Source organism: Henckelia pumila, chromosome 2, assembly GCF_033568475.1.
Source record: "Henckelia pumila isolate YLH828 chromosome 2, ASM3356847v2, whole genome shotgun sequence".
NCBI classification, from domain to species: domain Eukaryota; kingdom Viridiplantae; phylum Streptophyta; class Magnoliopsida; order Lamiales; family Gesneriaceae; genus Henckelia; species Henckelia pumila.
The window spans coordinates 25769458-25788035 of NC_133121.1; the positions used below are offsets into that span (position 1 = coordinate 25769458).

The 18578-nt window shown below is 36.9% G+C and overlaps 2 protein-coding genes and 1 long non-coding RNA gene across 3 annotated transcripts; all 3 read right to left on the bottom strand.

The window, feature by feature from the left end:
* Window positions 1-2990: 2990 nt before the first annotated feature.
* Window positions 2991-10716, bottom strand: LOC140877403 (uncharacterized). The gene is made up of 8 exons (XM_073280938.1): window positions 10662-10716; window positions 10325-10581; window positions 9959-10221; window positions 9675-9851; window positions 9331-9394; window positions 9139-9237; window positions 7798-7884; window positions 2991-3092 (listed from the first exon to the last, which is right to left on the bottom strand). Exons 1-8 carry the CDS (start codon window positions 10714-10716, stop codon window positions 2991-2993), a joined length of 1104 nt encoding a protein of 367 aa, XP_073137039.1.
* A 1225-nt stretch (window positions 10717-11941) lies between these two features.
* LOC140879387 (uncharacterized) lies at window positions 11942-12603 on the bottom strand. The gene is made up of 3 exons (XR_012149407.1): window positions 12493-12603; window positions 12109-12318; window positions 11942-12034 (listed from the first exon to the last, which is right to left on the bottom strand). It is a non-coding gene; the product is annotated as an uncharacterized lncRNA (long non-coding RNA).
* A 4111-nt stretch (window positions 12604-16714) lies between these two features.
* Window positions 16715-18171, bottom strand: LOC140877404 (uncharacterized). The gene is made up of 2 exons (XM_073280939.1): window positions 17293-18171; window positions 16715-17017 (listed from the first exon to the last, which is right to left on the bottom strand). The coding sequence occupies exons 1-2, from the start codon at window positions 18169-18171 to the stop codon at window positions 16715-16717; spliced, it is 1182 nt and encodes a 393-aa protein (XP_073137040.1).
* Between the last annotated feature and the right edge of the window lie 407 nt (window positions 18172-18578).

Genomic DNA, 18578 nt, shown 5'->3' on the forward strand with positions numbered 1-18578 from the left:
GGATCAAACAATCTAATAACTTGATCCCGTGACCGGAATTCAAACCGACGGCGTAACGGATCAAAACCGGAAATTCTAAACACAGGAACATCATCAATACTATGATCTCAACATGATAGCATCACCAAATTAGCAGCACAATCTCGAAATAATTAGCCTTAAAAATTCAGAATTTTGAAAATTCTTTCAAAAATCGAAATCATGTTCAAACGACGATCTTTTCTCGATCTGTCTTAGATATGCTATCGTCGTATATGCTAGAACATGTTTATATAATCAAATCTTAATTCTAACAACATCATAAAATTCAAACATGGTAGAACTTCTTAAAACTTACGTCAAAACTTAGCACTCGGAGCTGTGATCGCAAATATATGATCAATCGGAAATTCTACCGGGCGGATCAAAAGATATGGAAGCCTAAAAGATCAAAAATGAACTTGGAACCCTTGTTTCCCCATTCTCTCATTTTCTTCTGGATTTTTGGGCTGCAATCTGATCATTTTCTACAGATTACACGTTTAAAAACACAAGTTGCAAAGAAAATTGCACTTTGGCCACTAAACTTTGGCATAATTACAAATTAGTCCCCGAACAAGCGATTTAATTCAATTTCAATCCTAAATAATTTAAGAATATTAGAATTTAATTCTAAACTCTAAATATTCTCAAATTAAATATTCTCGAATTAAAATTAAATATTTTCGGACCTTATCGCATTTTAGTCCTTGAATTTCTCAATATTTGCAAATTGGCCCTTGCTCGGATTTCATCCTCAAATTAAATCCTTGATATTTATAATATTGGAATTTACATTATAAATTGCATAAAAATCAATTCAAATATTTTTAATCTTTTAATTTAAGTATTTCGGATATTAAAATGTTAAAATCCGAAAATCCTCAAATTAAATATTTTTGACCTGAAATTGAAATCTCTAATTTCCATAAATTCTTAAATTCATATTTTCACTCTTATTCGGAATTTAACTCTTAAATCCCGTCATTAAGAACTTAATATTTTTGGGCCTTACACATAGTATCCATACCGCGTACAAAATGCTGTCTTAGGAACATCCTCCTGCCGAACTCGCAACTGATGATACCCAGACCGAAGATCAATCTTCGAGTAAACTGAAGTACCTTGAAGCTGATCAAACAGATCATCTATCCGTGGAAGAGGATACTTATTCTTCACGGTAACTTGATTCAACTGTCAGTAATCGATACACAGCCGCATCGACCCGACTTTCTTCTTGACAAACAACACTTGGGCTCCCCATGGCGAAACACTGGGTCGAATATAGCCCTTATCAAGAAGATCTTGCAATTGCTTCTGCAGCTCTTTCATCTCTGATGGTTCCAAATGGTAAGGAGCTCTGGAAATCGGTGTAGCCCCTGGCAGTAACTCAATGCCAAACTCGATCTCTCGTACAGGCGGCAAACCTGGAATTTCCTCCGAAAACACATCTGGAAAATCACGAACCACTGGTATCTCCCGGATATCTGGTTCCCCTAAGGATGCGTCAATGGCGTAGATAAGGTAGCCTTCCCCGCCAGACTCTAAAGCACTCCGGGCTTTCAGAGCAGAAACCACTGGCATCGGGGGTCGCGCTCCCTCACCATAGAAATACCAAGACTCGCCACCCTCCGGACGGAACTGAAAAAATCTCTGATAGCAATCCACTATCACTCGATAGGTAGTCAGGAGATCTATCCCAATGATGCAATCGAAATCCTCCATAAATAGAATCATCAGGTTAGCACTAAGCTGATGCCCCTCGAAGTCCAAGACACAACCCATTACTAGACGCTTGGCTAAAACCTCGCTACCCATAGGAGTAGAAACCACTATCAACGCGTCTAAAGGAATGAATGGAAACTTATACTTCTTAGCAAAACGTTCTGAGACGAAAGAATGCGATGCACCAGTATCAATCAAAACATACGCAGGAAAACCACACAAACTACAGATACATGCGATCATCCGATAACTGTTAGCCTCTTACTGCTCATGGTTCAGTGCAAAGACCTGTCCTTGAGCACGTGGCCGAAAAGAAGAATGACCCTGGGAAGGAGTCTGAGTAGGATGTCGCTGAGACTGCTGCGGCTGCTGGTGCTGCTGAGAATACTACTGCTGAAAAGGTGGCTGCTGGTACTGAGGTGTCTGAACAGATGCCTGAGAACCTCCGGAACCACTCGCTGCTCCAATCAGCATCGGACAGTCCCTCTTCATGTGACCCTCTTGGCCGCACTGAAAACATTCTCCACTCGAACGAGGACAAGGGCCTGCAGGATGCTTGCATCTACACTGACGACATCGGCTCGATTTCTGACCACCAAAATGATGCACTCCCCCGGATCCAGATGAAGAAGAAGAAGTACCTCCAGACTTCTTGGAAGACTGGCCCTTCGGACCCAAAGGACTAGAACTCTTCGACCTGGAAGAAGAAGATAAGAGTCCCCTGTTCCTCCAGATACTATCCTCCGCCTGGCGACAACGGTCCACCAAGCCCTCGTAGGTCATATCACTACCCACAGATACCATCCGATGAATCTCAGGGTTCAGACCCTGAAGGAAATGGTCGTACTTTTCTATAGAACTATCAGCAATGTGAGGACAATAAGGTAGCAGATCAAAGAACTTCTGCTGGTACTCCTCAATCGTCATCGTACCCTGTCGCAGACTCAGTAACTCACTGGCTTTCTCCTGACGTAGAGCTGGAGGAAAATACAGTCTCTGATAAGCATTACGGAACTCGGCCCATGTAGCTGCTCCTCTCGCTGCTATGAATGATGCGGAAGAAGATCTCCACCACTTCCTTGCTCGCCCATCAAGCATGAATGAAAAAATCTCCATCTTATCATTGTACATGAAACGGAACTCCTGGAAACACTGCTCCATCCTCTCGAGCCAATCCTCAGCCTCCTCAGGTGTCTCACCTCCTGTCAAGGGCTTCAGACTTACCTCTTTAAACCTGCGCATTCTCACTAGTTGCGCTCCTCATGATGACCTCGATGACGTCTACGATCATTCGGATCACCCCATCGACAGTCGCCTCCACTATCGTGGCTCTCATCGAAATATGCCATCTGTTGCATAATAATAGATAATAACTTAATCCGCTTTACGAAATTCCCAGTGCAATGCGCTCTGATACCAAAAAGTGTAGAGACCCTACCTGGATCCACTACCAAATCAGAGTTTAATAAAGCGCTTGCAATAAATACTTAAACCGTAAGGAGCGAATAATTTAAAATACAACAAATCCAATCGGCAGAATAAAATCGACAATAACAAAAGTGTATAAATACTCTTATAAAACCAAATCAAAGGTTCAAAGTAAACAAATCCCTACCCTCTAAACCTCAATCTCTCGGATCCTCAATCCTGCTGAGAGCCGCCTAGACCTTCCATCCTCAAACCTGCCCCGCCACAAGGTTCACCACAATATCTAAACACACGGGCGTGAGAGACTACGCTCAATACAAAAGAAATGATATATAAACTAATATGCAACACACAAATGTATTTAAAATCACAATAATACAATTTCTCAGGGCTCCATGAATACACAGTACCGTGCTAAGAGAGCGACTCCGCGGGGTACTCGTATATTCTCCTATCCAATATAGCAACTACTACACCGTCGTGGTCGCTCCTAGTGATTAGGCATGTAAATGAGACGAACAGTTCGCGAACAGTTGGGGTCTCGGCTCGTTAAAAGCTCGTTCGAGCTCGTTTAATGAGGCTCATTAAGGCAAACTAACCAAGCTCAAGCTTTACAATATTCGGCTCGTTTGCTCGTGAACATGCTCGTTAACAAGCTCGTAAGTCATCTCTTAGACGAAAAAATAATAGTACTGATATTTAATTTATAAATTTACAGTTTACTTATGAAAAATATTGAAAAATTTATAAAAATTAATTTATTAGAATAAAATTACAAATTTTAATAATATTATTATATTTTTTTTTCAAATATATAATTTAGTTTTTAATTAATTTAATGAATATTTAAATTTATAGTTTAAATATATTAAGCTCGTTTAGGCTCGATAAAAGTTCGAATAAGCTCGTGAGCCATGAATATATTCATTAAATAAGCTCGGGCTCGGCTCGTTTATAAACGAACCGAGCTTCAACATTCAAAAGCTCGGCTCGGCTTGGCTCGGCTCGTTTACATCCCTACTAGTGATAGCAAAACCAAGGGCCGAGCATCCCCAGACACGAATCCATAAGGAGTAACTCATCACCGATGGAAACGGTCTAGACTCACATCGTACTGGATGCAGTCTCACGTCAAAGTCATGCATGTGCTAAAGAAGTAAAACATGTAAAACCATGCACATGCAAATGCAACATATGAGCATACATATATCATGTCGGCTATCTCGGTCAGTACTTACGTACCTCTAACAACTGCTGGCATTTCCTAGCACCACTGGTCTAGACTCCAAGCCTACTAGTCCAGTCTACTGCTACTACAATGCAATTACCCATGCATCAATTATTAAGCTCTAAAAGCCGTAACTAAGCTATTGTATACTCCTAAATATATTTAGGAAGCCAAAGTTATACATGCGTCCGTCGTCAGCCCTTTGGTGTCGATAGCCTTGAAACTAGGCCACAACTCCGCTACAACGCCGGAATTGCTATGCCACTTCCGGATCCTAAAAAGGACGCCTAAAAACCCTTAAAACAGACTAAATGAGCTAAGTATAGAAGAGAGGAGGGAAAATGGTTCATTTGAAATGACCCTCGGCACCTCTATAAATAGGACACTACCGGAACCTCCAATGCACCATCGGAGCTTCCAATCTCCCTCATCCGACACGTGTCAGTTCCTGTAATACCCAGAAAATCCATAAATCTATTCATGATTTATTAAAAGAATTTTAAAAGAATTTTATGTTATTGTATTTTATTATTTAAGATTTAAAGTTTATTCCCAACAAAATAACTTTATATGTTGTGTAAATGATTTAAAAGTTGATGTATTATGTATTAAAATATGTGTTTATCTGTTGTATTAAATAATTTTATTAGAATTGATTCTAGACTGAAAATACAAGTCTAGCCTACGAACGATATCGTAGAAAATAATTCTACGAGTGTTTTGAGTATAATATTGCTATGATTTTATTTTAATCATCGGGAGGAGAAAATCTCATTAGCCTAGTTTGAGGTGTGTTGGACGGACTACGTTTTATGTAGAAAACACCCGCGTGGTATTAATTCCTCTTCACCCCACCTATCTACTCCCTACCCCATTCTTAATTCATTTGTTCCCTCCCCTCTTTCACGTTAATTCCTTTCCCTTTCTTCTTTCATTTCTTCTTCTTTGTTCTTATTATTCTTTTCCTCCTCTTTTCTTCTTTGTGGTTCCATTGGTTCTTACGTCTAAGGTGAGTTGACTTCCAATCTCGTTCCTTTTCTTGGTTAGCTCGTTGCCAAGACTCTGGATCAACTCCATCTTCGGTTAAGGCAAGATTTTCAACTAGTATTTTAAGATTTTGAAACCCATTCAAGATTATAATTATTTTAATATCAAAATGTATGTTGATGTGCATGTTTTAATGGTTTATGATTTTGAAGAAGCATGAAATTACGAGTATCAAGTTATGAATTGTTGAAATTGTGAAGTGTGGTCGTTCTTGACAAGTTTTTGATATATGTGTAGAAAATAATGATTCTTTTGAAGATTATGATGTTATTGGAAGTTTTAAAGGTGAGAAATTGATGTTTAATTGAAAGAAAATGAATTTTTGAGATTTTAAAGAAGTTGAGCAATTTTGATGGTAGTTACGGTTTAAAGTTTTGAAACAAAATCATTTAAGATTTTAGTGTTTTGAAGTTAGTTAACCCATGTTCAATTACAAAAAAATGAGTTTTGATGATTTATGTAGTTAGGATTTTGGGTAAAAGAAGTTTATGTTTGAAGTTTGAAGTGCTGAAGTTGTGTGGCACCAGATTACCAACACTTATTATGATTTTGAGGATAAAATTTAGTGTAGTGATCCAAATGATATGAGGCCAATTTTATTTGAAAACTAACTTATTTATCTACAACTTTTGTGTTTTTAGTTTTGTGAAAATCATTTTTGTAGATTAGCCAATATTTCCCCGAAGTGTGTCGAGTGGTTTGAATTTTTGGCATTGACACATCTAGGGAGAATAAGCATAAATTTTTACTGAAATATCCAATTAAGGTGAAGTTTTTGGAATTAGAAATCCCAGATCAAGGGCTAAATATTTTATGTTTGCCACCTTCCCAAATTCTGGGTGCAAAAACTCGACGTATCAGTGTGAATGCATAGCAACTGCAGTGCAGCAGAGCTGTCAATGCGCAAGTATAGCGCCCCCGCGCTTCTTTTTCGGAGCTGGATCGTTGTGGCTTCGAATTAATTTTCTTAAGTTTTTATTTTTGAGTCCTAATTTCATGGTTATGATCTTTTAAGGCTTCTAAAATATATTTAAGAGTTTCTATGCAAAAAGTTTCAAGTTTAAAGTCAAGAACGAAAAGAACGACTTATGTGAATCGATTACGTTATGTGATGCATGTACATTTCTAAGTTTCATTCATGAAACCTATGTTCAATATGAAAGTATGATTTTTATCATCTATGACATGCATGAAGTTATTAAGTAAAGTTATGATGGAAGTTACGATGAAACAATGATGCTTCATAATGAATGAAATGATATGATGAATGATGAAAGTTATGATGCATTGATAAGATGATGAGGCATGAATGAATGATGTTAAGATGAATCATGATATGATATGTTGATGCATGAAAATATTTTGATGCTTTATGTGTCTTTGTGGTGGCAATACACACTAGTAGAAAAATCGCGTAAGACTTCGGTTAATAACCGAAGTCGTAGGACCTTTTTTATCGAAGTAGTGTCACGTGAAGTAATAGGGTACTTTTTTACTTCGCTGAATCGCCGATGTCTTATACCTTAAATTACCAAAGTTTTTGGTCATTTTTTAGAGGCAGAATTGGACCGATGCCGAAGTAAAAACATATATTTTACTTCGCTCATTTCATAAGTTACGAAGTAAAACATATACTTATACTTCGGTAGTTAATGAATTTAATGAAGTAAAAACTATGCTTATAATTCGGGTTGTATACGAAGTGAAAGATTATGTTTTACTTTGTTAATTTCTTTTATTACCGAAGTAAAATTCAATCTTCTACTTCGCTTATTAATGAAATTAGTGAAGCCATATAAATAGCTTTTACTTCATCAATTTCGTTAACAGACGAAGTGATATAATATATTTTACTTCGTTAATTTCCTATATTACCGTAGTAAAATGCATTCTTCTACTTCGTCTATTAATGAAATTGCGGAAGTAATAGAATTTATTTTACCTCGGTATTTTGATTAAAATACGAAGTAGAAGATAATAATTTACTTCGTTTATTCTAAAATTGCCGAAGCAATAGAACACATTTTCTAAATTAAAATTTAGATACAATAATGCCATAAATATATTTTTGAAACTTAAAAATACACTAATAATTAATAAATCCATCCCAAAACGACACATACATAAATCAACAAGTACTCCATCCACCAAAATAACCCGAAATTATATGCACATATCCACACATATTTCCTCAAAACTATACGTGTACACATCCACACGTATTTTCTCAAAAAGAAGTATTATCCCAATTTCAAATGACATATTCAACCACCTAAACATGTACACATCCACACGTATTTCTTCAAAAAAAAGTGTTATCCCAATTTGAAATGACATATTCAACCACCTACATGGGAGTAGACAAATTCACTCCATTCACTTCTAACTTCATCATATTGTTCTTGACTGTACGCCTTATTCTTGACGCATCTTGCAAACTGAAATTCAAAAAAAGATAGGAATGTCACGGTAAACCAATTTATCAAGCCAAGACAAATACAATCCATACACTGTTGAAATTAAATGATTATTTTGACACTTTAAAAATAGATTTGTTCAAAACATAAACAGATTCTTAGCAGATTGTGTTAGCATGCTGACACTTTAAAATAGATTTGTTCAATCCATATGCATGCTGACACTATTGTTCAAGATCCTCTTTGCTGCCAAGATCGATTCTTAGCAGATTGTGTTAGCATATGATGCCCAATTTATCAAGCCAAGCCAAAAATAAAATGTAAAACCTAGAGAAATCTGCAGCTACTCATGACCATACTTGATTTGAGTCGGTAATGGACATGGTATATGAGTCTATGACATTAAAATCAACTGAAAATCTAAATTGCAAAAAATTTCAAATGCAAAACTTACATACAATCTAGAAACTAAAAATGAAAAATAAGAACCTCGTCATAGCCAAGGATTCTCAAACATCGAAACCATGTAGCAGTTAATTCTTCAGTTCATGAGAAACTAGCTAAAACTCACACACAATCCTAATTTATTCTCATAGCAAGTAAAAGCATGCAAGTGCATTGAAGCCTAGGCTCAAGAAACCAGGCAAGGGAGGGCTTGAGACAAAGCAAACTACCGCATTATATTAAAAACTCTAATGCACCTTGAAATTTTGCCATATAAAAACCATTACTAATGAAAATTGTGCCTCGATCCTTTAGGGCATGTGATTCAGAAGCTATAGTGCTGAAACCATCACTAACAGAAGCACTAACAGAAGCACATGTGATTTCTTTTGCCATATAGTAATAAAAACCATCACTAACAGAAGCTATAGTGCTGAAAAACCATCACTAACTAGGGCTTTTGGAAATCCGTTTTATTTTTTCCACTAATCACGCTTGAGAATTTTAGAAAAGAAATGCAAGTTATGGCTGAGAGCAGTGTCAAAGAAGTTTAAATGGTTTGCTGAGCCTCAGTTTACCAGGCATGATTGACACTCCATATATTAATGAAGCAAGTTGAATGTCTTACATAACGCAGGCATAACACATGCATTTAAAACCAAATACTGAAGCATGATTATGAAGGATAGCAGATATGGTATTGGAAAATGATTCAAATTGCATAAACATAAAACTAAACAAAATTGCAGTTGGCTAGATTGCTAACGTTATGCGTAATTGACAAGAATATTTTGAAAGGAACCAGAGCATAAAATAAAATTTGAAACTCACCATCGTTTCGACTCGTAGAACTTCATATTCAACTATTTTCTTCATATACCTCATCACATAATATCCACATTCAACACCACCACTTTGTTTCAGATTTCCCTATAATAAAATTGAAACTCAATTGCATCAATCACAATCCAAATAATGTTTCCCTATCAATTCATGTCATTCATACGTAAGAACACCACATACCGTCAGTTGTTTAAAACCTGGCCATTTAGGAATACCCCTCGATGCATTGTGCAGCTTGACCCCACTACATTTAAAAAGTAACAAGTTATTTTTTTTTCATATGTATAAGTGACTGCATATATAATAAACTACCTACTTCATCACTATCTTTTTCCATGCATCATCTCGGCATCTGTTTGTAGTAGAGTCCAACAAATATATCATATTTTAAGCTACATTGACGATGGTCTAGATCCAATGGTACCTAAAAAAATGTGATGTTGAAAGAATAACTTGCGAGTTTAGAAACAACATAAAATAATTGACTATATCCATTATATATTTATAAAGAACTAAAATCATACCCAGTGTTGTATGGGATGAGGCATACGTTGTCTCTACAAACCGCTTCCAACTGGTTAGCGATATATTGTGACAAGTGACTGCCATCGCTGTCAAGTGGGCATGTAGGTAAGTGGCCAGGATCCACAAATGAAATGCAATATGTTCGGTCTTCTTCCTTCAAATATTTGTAGAGGTGACTGCACTCAATATTACATACATGGGTGAAAAATTTATCATAGAATGGACACAAACCAAACAAAATATTAAATATGCAAACAAAAAAATTAAGTGCAACATAACATACCCCATGTAAACCAAAATTTGTCTCGCACCTATCTCCCTCATCTCCATAAATGGAATGATATCTTCTCTAATCAACCGTAGGCTTTGAGAACGTCCAAACATAGATTCCTCAAACTCTATGTGAATGCTGTCATCTTCGCCCATCAATCTAACAACATATGAGTAGATATACTTGCAAGCCATGGGTAACGTTTTTTTAATTTCCATGAACTTTTCACGCTGTCCAGCAACATCCATAATTGAAAATGGTTGAGGTTTCTCTTTCTACAATTTAGAATATTCGTACAATTTAGAATAAAGTAAAATATTATCCAAAAAACATATATGACAATTGCAAACATATAATACAGTAAAGCTTTTAAAATACCTTTGTCCTTGGAAAAATTACCAACACTTTTGGCCAACCAACGATGGCTCCAAGTGAATCCTTCATGACTATTGGTCCACAATTCATTGGGATTGAAAGCTCTGCTGCTTCATCTAGGACAACGTCAATCAACACCTTCAAGTTCTCTTCCCCAAATGGAAGATCTTGAATCGTAACATTTGGACCTCCACTTGATACTATTGTGCCATATGCCACCACATCTCCACGTGTTTTCACGACAAGGTGACATTTTTCCCCTTCAAGAACAATAAATTATCATATATACATATACAATTCAAGAACCGGAAAACTTGTTACACCCACGGTTTTGGCCAACCAAAGTGGTCGACTGATTCATCTGGTACTGCACTAACAGCTACCAAGTAAGCCATGGCCAACTTGCAGATTATGGTTGAGGGAGTTAGGGATGATGCAGGCCTTATATAGTGATATATATGGCATGCACTTATTATTGAAACTGACTTCAATTATTTAAGCTAAGGTAAATAAAACAGGCTGGCTATGTAACCTTCCAATCAACTAAACATCCAAATTTGAATTTCAGCCAGCGCTTGGGGAAATAAAACAGGCGGGCTATGTAACCTTTCCCACACACGCACTGTTATATATATATATATATATATATATATATATATATATATATATATATATATACATATATATATATATATATATATATATATGTATTATTTTATCAGTCCCTTGGCTTAAAGTCATTATTAATGATCTATGAATTGGTCCTCAAATAATCTATACCAAATTTAAATTCACGTGAAATCGAGTAATAAATAACCTTCATGTCTGGAGGGTCGCATTCATAAAAACCTTCAAAATCATGAGACAGCTTTGGGTTCAGATTTTTGGATGCATTTGGGCCCTGAATTTAGGATGACTTGTTTGATGCTACCATCTCAGAAGCTCGATCGGTGATGATTGGCATAACAGCAGCAAGCTGCGCCTTCAATTTCTCCAACTCCTCCTTCAAAAGTTTAGTCTCTTCCAACTGTTTTTGGGAGATTTCCATCATATTTGTAGGGATCGATTCCTATTTCTTTCTAGGAGTTTTAAAGAAAACTTGAGGTGTTACAAATCCGCCGACACCTCGAACCCTCCCATAATGTTCCTGGCTGCCTAATGCAATGGTTAGGATATCATTCATTCCAGAAACTTTGAACTCTCCACTCTCCTTATTTTCCAACAAGTCATCCTACATTTATAAACATAACAAATCAATCCAAGAAATATATATATGAAGGCATTATGGAAATCGATAAAGTTAAAAATTTACAATTTTTGCAGCGATTTCTGATGTCTCTGTATTTGTAATTTTTCCAGCTTTGTCTTACCGAGCTTTGCGCCAAAGAATTGATCTGTCAACTTCTTCATCTTTGGCAATTATATTTTTCTCCTTCTGCAATTCAAAAATTCAGAATCTTAACTGAAGGGCTATCAAAATATTTTCAAAAACAACATAAAGGAGAATTATGGACACCAAATGTGATTAACAGATAAATATATACAAGTACGTAAATTCAAAAAAATAAGACAGTGTATATTATACACGAAAAAAAGACAATCGAATGATCCTAAGCTTACCAGCTCAGCCTCCAAGCCATTGTAACCTTTTCGAGACAGTCTATGGTGATATTTACAATGCTTGGTCCGGTCCTTTTGCTTTTCATGAGTAATCTATATCAGAATTTACTTCAGTTAAGTACGGAAATTAGTAATTCTTAAAATAAACATGGAAATTCTTGAAGTACCTCCCATGATGGATCTAGTCTTGCATCCACAAATGCCTTCCAATCTGCTACTGGTAGCTGATATTGACTTGGTGGAGAAATCAACGTTTCAGGATTATCTCTGTTGGGCCAGACATATCTACTAGTCAATTTGTTTTTGAAATCTCTCCATTTTTGAGCTGCTGAACTCATCACAGCTGACTGGCTTTGTGGCGCTACTTCAAAGACATTCTGAAACAAAATATGTTAGTTGAATGATTGAATCGAATGGATTCAATCCCATAAAGAAAATTTATGTGTATAGACAAGAAAGCAGTCAATCTAGAGAGTAATACAACAATGAACCAATTAATTTTCATATTTATTATGTTTGGAAGATAAACTTACCGATATCTCTTCCCAAACCTTCTGTTTTATGTTTTCTGGAACATCAGGCCACGACTTTATATTGATTGGCACCATGGATCTAGCAATGGAGCCAACGTATGATTGAAGTGCCCTCCCATTTGCGTTGTAAGTTGGCCGCCCCAAGTCATCATAGTCAATCTTTGCTTTTTTTTCCCCATCTTGCAGCTACAGTTTGCTTAGCCATCAATGTACAACCTCGCTTGTTCTTTTGCACATCTACATGTTCTTCTCCATTAGTAAGTGCATGTGGCTCTGCATCTCCACGAGTCTTACCAACACTTAATCCATGCATCTCCTCAACTGCAGCTTTATTTTTCTGCCTTCTCTTACTCATTATATGTGTTGTCCACTGCATAAGAATATTCAAACCACTATTAACATATATTGATAACATAAATATAAACATAAACATGATAAATAATAACAAAAGACATAATAACATATACATAAACATAAGAAAGGGACAGGAGAGTTCATAACATAAACATTAATAATAACAATAATAAAACTAATAAAAGTTCATAACATAAATTTTTGAAGTACATAGAGTGTCTTTACTCATACATAACAAAAAAAGATATAAAAGTGCAAAACATCATTTTTTCTGTTCGATTCCCAGAAACCCTCGTGTTCTGTTCTAAAGTATCTTCCATGAACGGGAATTTCACGAGTAACAACATTGTCAATTGGTCGGGTCTCGGGAATATTAGTCGAACAATCATCCTCCCCCTCATAACACCTATTTGGCTCTGGGAGCACAATAGACCATCCTTTTCTTGCTGGGTCATCAATATAAAAGACTTTATTGACTTGATTTGCAAGGACAAATTCATCATTCCTGTGCCCTCTTTTGTTCAAATTGACCAAGGTGAAGCCACATTCGTCGTTGTTTATTACTCCTTTGTCATTCGCAACCCAAGCGCACTTGAAAAGTGGAACTTGAAATTGATGATAGTCCAACTCCCATATTTCTTCAATCACTCCATAGAAAGACACATCAGCCATCAAAGGATTTTTATCTTTGTCACTACTAAAACCCCACTGTTTTGGCAAACTCTCTCATCATCTCGTGCCTTTGTCTGGTATAAATTGCTATTTACCACATAACTACTATACTTGATGACTTGGGAGCGTGGTCCATGAGCCAACCATGTCAATGTCGATGTCGTTCCACCATTGCGGCTGTCTATTTCAGCAGCCACCTAAAATTTATTTAATTTGAAAGAGTGATTAAAATAGTAGATGCAACTTACCGCAAAATGCTTCAAAAAATATTTATTCATCCACCCAAACTTTGCACGAAACCAGTCAATGAACCTCTTATTGTGGGCATCTTGTATCCATTTTTCATCTTTCTCTTTTTTCGGAAATATTGATTTGAGAAAGGTCTTGTGTTCACTGTGGAAATATTTTTCAATAAATTTTTAAAAGACAGCAGATATTGACAGATAAAAAAAGTGCAGAACTAAGTATTAATGCAATAACTTACATTATGTAGGGAAATACTTCTCCAGTATTTTCCAGCACGGTCAAATGTGCTTGTAGCATATCAATTTGTCGCATTGTCATTGGTGTGTTACATGCTAAGAAGCCAAGAACATTTGATTTGGGGTCTCGGATTTATTGAGGGATCCCAACAGGATCAACTCCATTGAGGTATTTAGAACAAAACTCAATTGCTTCTTCTGCTGAATATCTCTGAACAATGCAACCTTCAGGATGTTTTCGACTGCCTACATAACTCTTAAACACTTTCATGCATCTTTCAAATGGATACATCCACCGAAAGCAAACAGGTCCACATAATCGGACTTCTCGAACAAGATGGACTGTTAAGTGCACCATAACATCAAAGAAAGAAGGGGGAAAATACTGCTCCAATAAGCAGAGCGTTACAACCAAGTCAGATTGCAGCTTATCTAACTTGGCTACATCTATAACCTTACTACAAATATCTTTGAAGAAGAAGCATAATCTTATGATGGCGTATCTAACATGTTTTGGCAGCACTTCACGTATGAGTATTGGCAGGAAATGCTGCATTAGAACATGACAATCATGATATTTCAAGCCAGACAACTTCAGCTCCGACATGCACACAAGATTCTTCATGTTCGATGAGTAACCTTCTGGAACTTTTATATCCATTAACGATTGGCACACTTGTAACTTTTCTTTTTTTTTTGTGAATGAGCATGCACTAGAAGGAATATATGTTTTTTTCTCACCAAATTTAGGTCTCAATTCAGGCCTAACTCCCATTTGAAGCATGTCTGTAACGCCCCATTTTTGTCTTAAATGAGTTTATTTGAGTTAATCGGAGATTACAGAGTTCACGAGCCGACTCGATTTTGATCAGGGTCCTTTTTGAAAAAATTGGATTTTTCAGGGACTAAAACGCAAATTGTGGATTTTATATATTATCTACTCTTAGAAATTGGTTGAAAAAGTCTTCTTCTTCCTCCTCCAAACCGTGAGCTCCATTGAAGACGCCTCCAACCTTTTCCAAGCTTCCAGATTTCAGTCCGAGCTCGATCCGGCCGTTGGAATTTATTTCTGAAGGCAGATTATCGATCACTGCAGTGAGAGCTCTGTTATATCGTAAGTTTTTCTAAGATCGGATACATTCTAGTTTTTGGATGTTGTTAGAATCATTCTAGATTCGAGTATGTTGTTCTAGACAGAGTTCTGATCGTTTATTATCTGTCGGTTTTGAATTAGAGCGATGTTCGGATTTGTTATGATTTTTGGAAGCCATTTTCGAAAATGTGGATTTTGAGATTGATGGGTTTGCTTTGTTTTGGTTGTCTTAGAATTTTTATGAAGTTATATCTCTATTGAACTGCTGTCTGCGTTGTCGGTTTGTTCAGTTATAGCCGTTATGCCGTCGGTTTGAGTTTTGGAGATTTGAACCATTTTTGAAGTTGTTGAACTTGGCTTGTAAGTCGATCATGGTAATTGATCTTTGATTGTATCTGAACAGATTCGTTTGGAGTTGTCAAGCCCTGTGTTAGCAGCATTTGGTCGTCGAGAATTGGACGAAGAACGGTAAAGAGATTACCTTGAACCGTTGCCTTTGTTGTTGGATTGTTTAGTTGTTGATTAAACCTTTTGTTGTAGCTTATCCAGAGTTGGAACTACTGCATTGAAAGGTAAAAGCAGTCATCGTAGCGGGATAGCATACTCGGGACTGTTGGTTCTCGAGTTTCCCCTTTTTAAATCACATATTGCATTGATACTTGTTCTAGCACGTGGAACTTGTAATTGTTGATTGATTGAGTTTTTGTTATGTGGCTTATGTTTATGTTTCTGTTATGCATTCATCTTGAGCCTACTTTGATTTCAGCGGGCAGAACCGCCCTTTTTGTTAGACGTTTGGGAACTATGATTGAGTGGCCTAGGTTGTAGTATTTCGCCTAGTGCTAGCATACTCATTATGGTTGCTCAAAGTCTAGAGGAGTGGGATACGTGGCACCACCTCGATTGGGAGAGTCGGTGAGTCGTTACGTGATCTCATCATCGGGATCCCAAAAGCAGAGCAATACTCCCGTGTTTATCAGAATCGATATCCTGGTTTTTAAAGACATGCATATCATTAACTTCGACTTGAATATGTGGTTTGATAGCATGTTTGTATATTCATTACTTGATATGTTGCTTTTACTGGGATTATCATTCTCACCGGTTATCCGGCTGTTGCTTTGTTTTGTATGTGTACTTGGCAACAGGAAGGGCAGGATCAAGTCAGCATAGACCTGGTTAGCGTCCAGAGCAAGAGATAGAAGTGAGACTCGTTTAGAAGTCGAATCAGCATGTCAACCTAGTTATGTTTTGCGATCATGTTTAGTCATTCGAACTTCTCATATATGTTTTGTAAGCAAGGAACGATGTAGGTGCTATTGATTTGAATGTTGCTCTTCCCTAAACCTTTCTTGTATTGTTATTGGAATGTCAAATACTCTTAATGCAAGTGTTTAGGTTTTGATTGAGTTTATTTCAGTGCCTTAACCTTTCTGGGCGAGGGGACGGCGCGGGCGCGCGGCCTCTTTGCGAGGTATGAGCGCGGGCGCGCTTCCTTTGGCGCGGGCGCGATGGGAATTGCGGGGCGTAGGCGCGGGCGCGCTGATGTCAGCGCGGGTGCGCGAGCCTCCCTTTTAAAAAAAAAAAAAATATTGATGGGTTCTTGATCACTTATCGCTTGTTGTCTGATATTAGTTGATTAGAAACGAGGTCTCACAATGTCCAACCTAGCTGCCACATTGTCCTTAGTTTTTCCTTTAACATTCATCAAAGTATTAATGAGGGATTCAAAAACATTCTTCTCGATGTGCATCACATCGAGATAGTGTCTAACATGCAGGTGTTTCCAATAAGTAAGATTGAAAAAAATTGACTTCTTCTTCCAACATTTTCTGAAATCTGTTGCTCCTAAATCCTTTTCCTCTGTACTGCCTTCCACATTATTCTCCTTTTCCTTCTTTCTCTTTTTACTTTTCACACTGCTCTTCTTTCCAAACTCACACTTTATGTTCGAAAGCTTGTCATATAAGGTAACCCCAGATAATGGTGTAGGAGTTTCTCCATGTTCTTCTACGCCATTGAACTCTTAGTTTTCCTCCGATAGGGATGAAACTGTGGTAAGAATCGTCTATGACCAAAAAATGACATTTTCCTCCCATTTTCCAAATTCTTTGCATAAGTATTTTCTCCGCATACTGGACATGCAAAATAACCATGTGTAGTACATCTACTAAGGTTACCATAGGCAGGAAAGTCATTGATGGTCCATAATTAAACTGCTTTAAGAGTGAAAAACTGTTTTCGATAAGCATCATAGACACCATCAACTCCTTCCCACAATCGTTGCAAATCTTCAACTAGCACATCAAGGTAGACATCTATATCGTTTCCTGGCTGTTTAGGTCCAGAAATGCGCATAGTTAACATGATGAATTTCCTCTTCATGCACACGTTTGGAGGCAGATTACATGTGGCCAACATGACTGGCCAGCAGCTGTACCGACTACTAAGGTTGCTATGAGGATTAATGCCATCAGCTGCAAGTGCTAAGCGGAGATTTCTTGGCTCACTTTCAAAGTCGGGCCACATATGATCAACCAACCTCCAAGATGGTGAATCAAATGGATGACATAACTGACCAGCAACTCTTGTGGTTTCTTTATGCCAAGTTAAATTTTTTGAGGTTTCTAAAGATTTATACATACGTTTGAATTTTGGTTTGGAGGGAAAATACCACATCACCTTGGCAGGAACACCTTTCTTCTCAATGTTCTTCTTGGTTAGCTTCCAACGCGACAAGCCACATTTAGGGCAGCTTACACAGTCTTTATATTGTTTTTTATAAAGGATGCAATCATTAGAACAAGCATGGATCTTTTCATGACTCAACGACAAACAACTCAATGTCTTTTTTGCATCATACATTGAGGATGGCAGATTGTGATTATCTGGTAGCATATCCCCAAAATCTGTTAATAGATCTGAAAATAGAGCATCACTCATCCCATGCCTTGCTTTGGTATTGTACAGTTTCACTAGTGCACTCAACTTTGTGTAACTCTTACATCCATTGTACAATGGTTTCTCTGCTTCCTCCAAAAACTTCACAAATTCTTCTGGATTTTCTGTATAGTTCTCGTATGCTGCCTCACACATATTAGTTGTTTCAAAGTCTTTATGATAATCATCAATTGGATCCTGGTTGGTACTCCAATTTACTCTATCATTTTCGGCAGACTCGCCATGCCAAATCCAATTGACATAATTTTGACTAAAACCATGAATAAAAAGATGCTCTCGAATGGACGTAACCGGTCCTTTTTTCAAATTTATACATTTTCAACAAGGACAATGAATTAAATTGGGGTCAACATGGAGATTTTGCAAACAACTGCTGATGAACTGTTCAACACCCTCCTCATACTGTTTAGATCTTCTATCCGAGCGAATCCAAGATTTATCCATAATTTCAACTTATCTTCAACAAACAATTAAATTTATGAAATTTATATATAATAACAAATACTAAAAGATTAATATACAAGAATCATGAATGATTTCCA

What these genes read in the sequence shown, in the direction of transcription:
- LOC140877403 (XM_073280938.1), bottom strand. Translation starts at nt 10,716, where the DNA reads ATGGCTTACTTGGTAGCTGTTAGTGCAGTACCAGATGAATCAGTCGAC. An exon ending in CAAATTTTGGTTTACATGGG is followed by an intron (nt 9,852 to 9,958) that starts GTATGTTATGTT and finishes TATTGAGTGCAG; the next exon opens with TCACCTCTACAAATATTTGA. An exon ending in TTCTACGAGTCGAAACGATG is followed by an intron (nt 7,885 to 9,138) that starts GTGAGTTTCAAA and finishes TTTGAATTTCAG; the next exon opens with TTTGCAAGATGCGTCAAGAA.
- LOC140877404 (XM_073280939.1), bottom strand. Translation starts at nt 18,171, where the DNA reads ATGTGTGAGGCAGCATACGAGAACTATACAGAAAATCCAGAAGAATTT. An exon ending in AGTTTTTCACTCTTAAAGCA is followed by an intron (nt 17,018 to 17,292) that starts GTTTAATTATGG and finishes TCGAACATAAAG; the next exon opens with TGTGAGTTTGGAAAGAAGAG.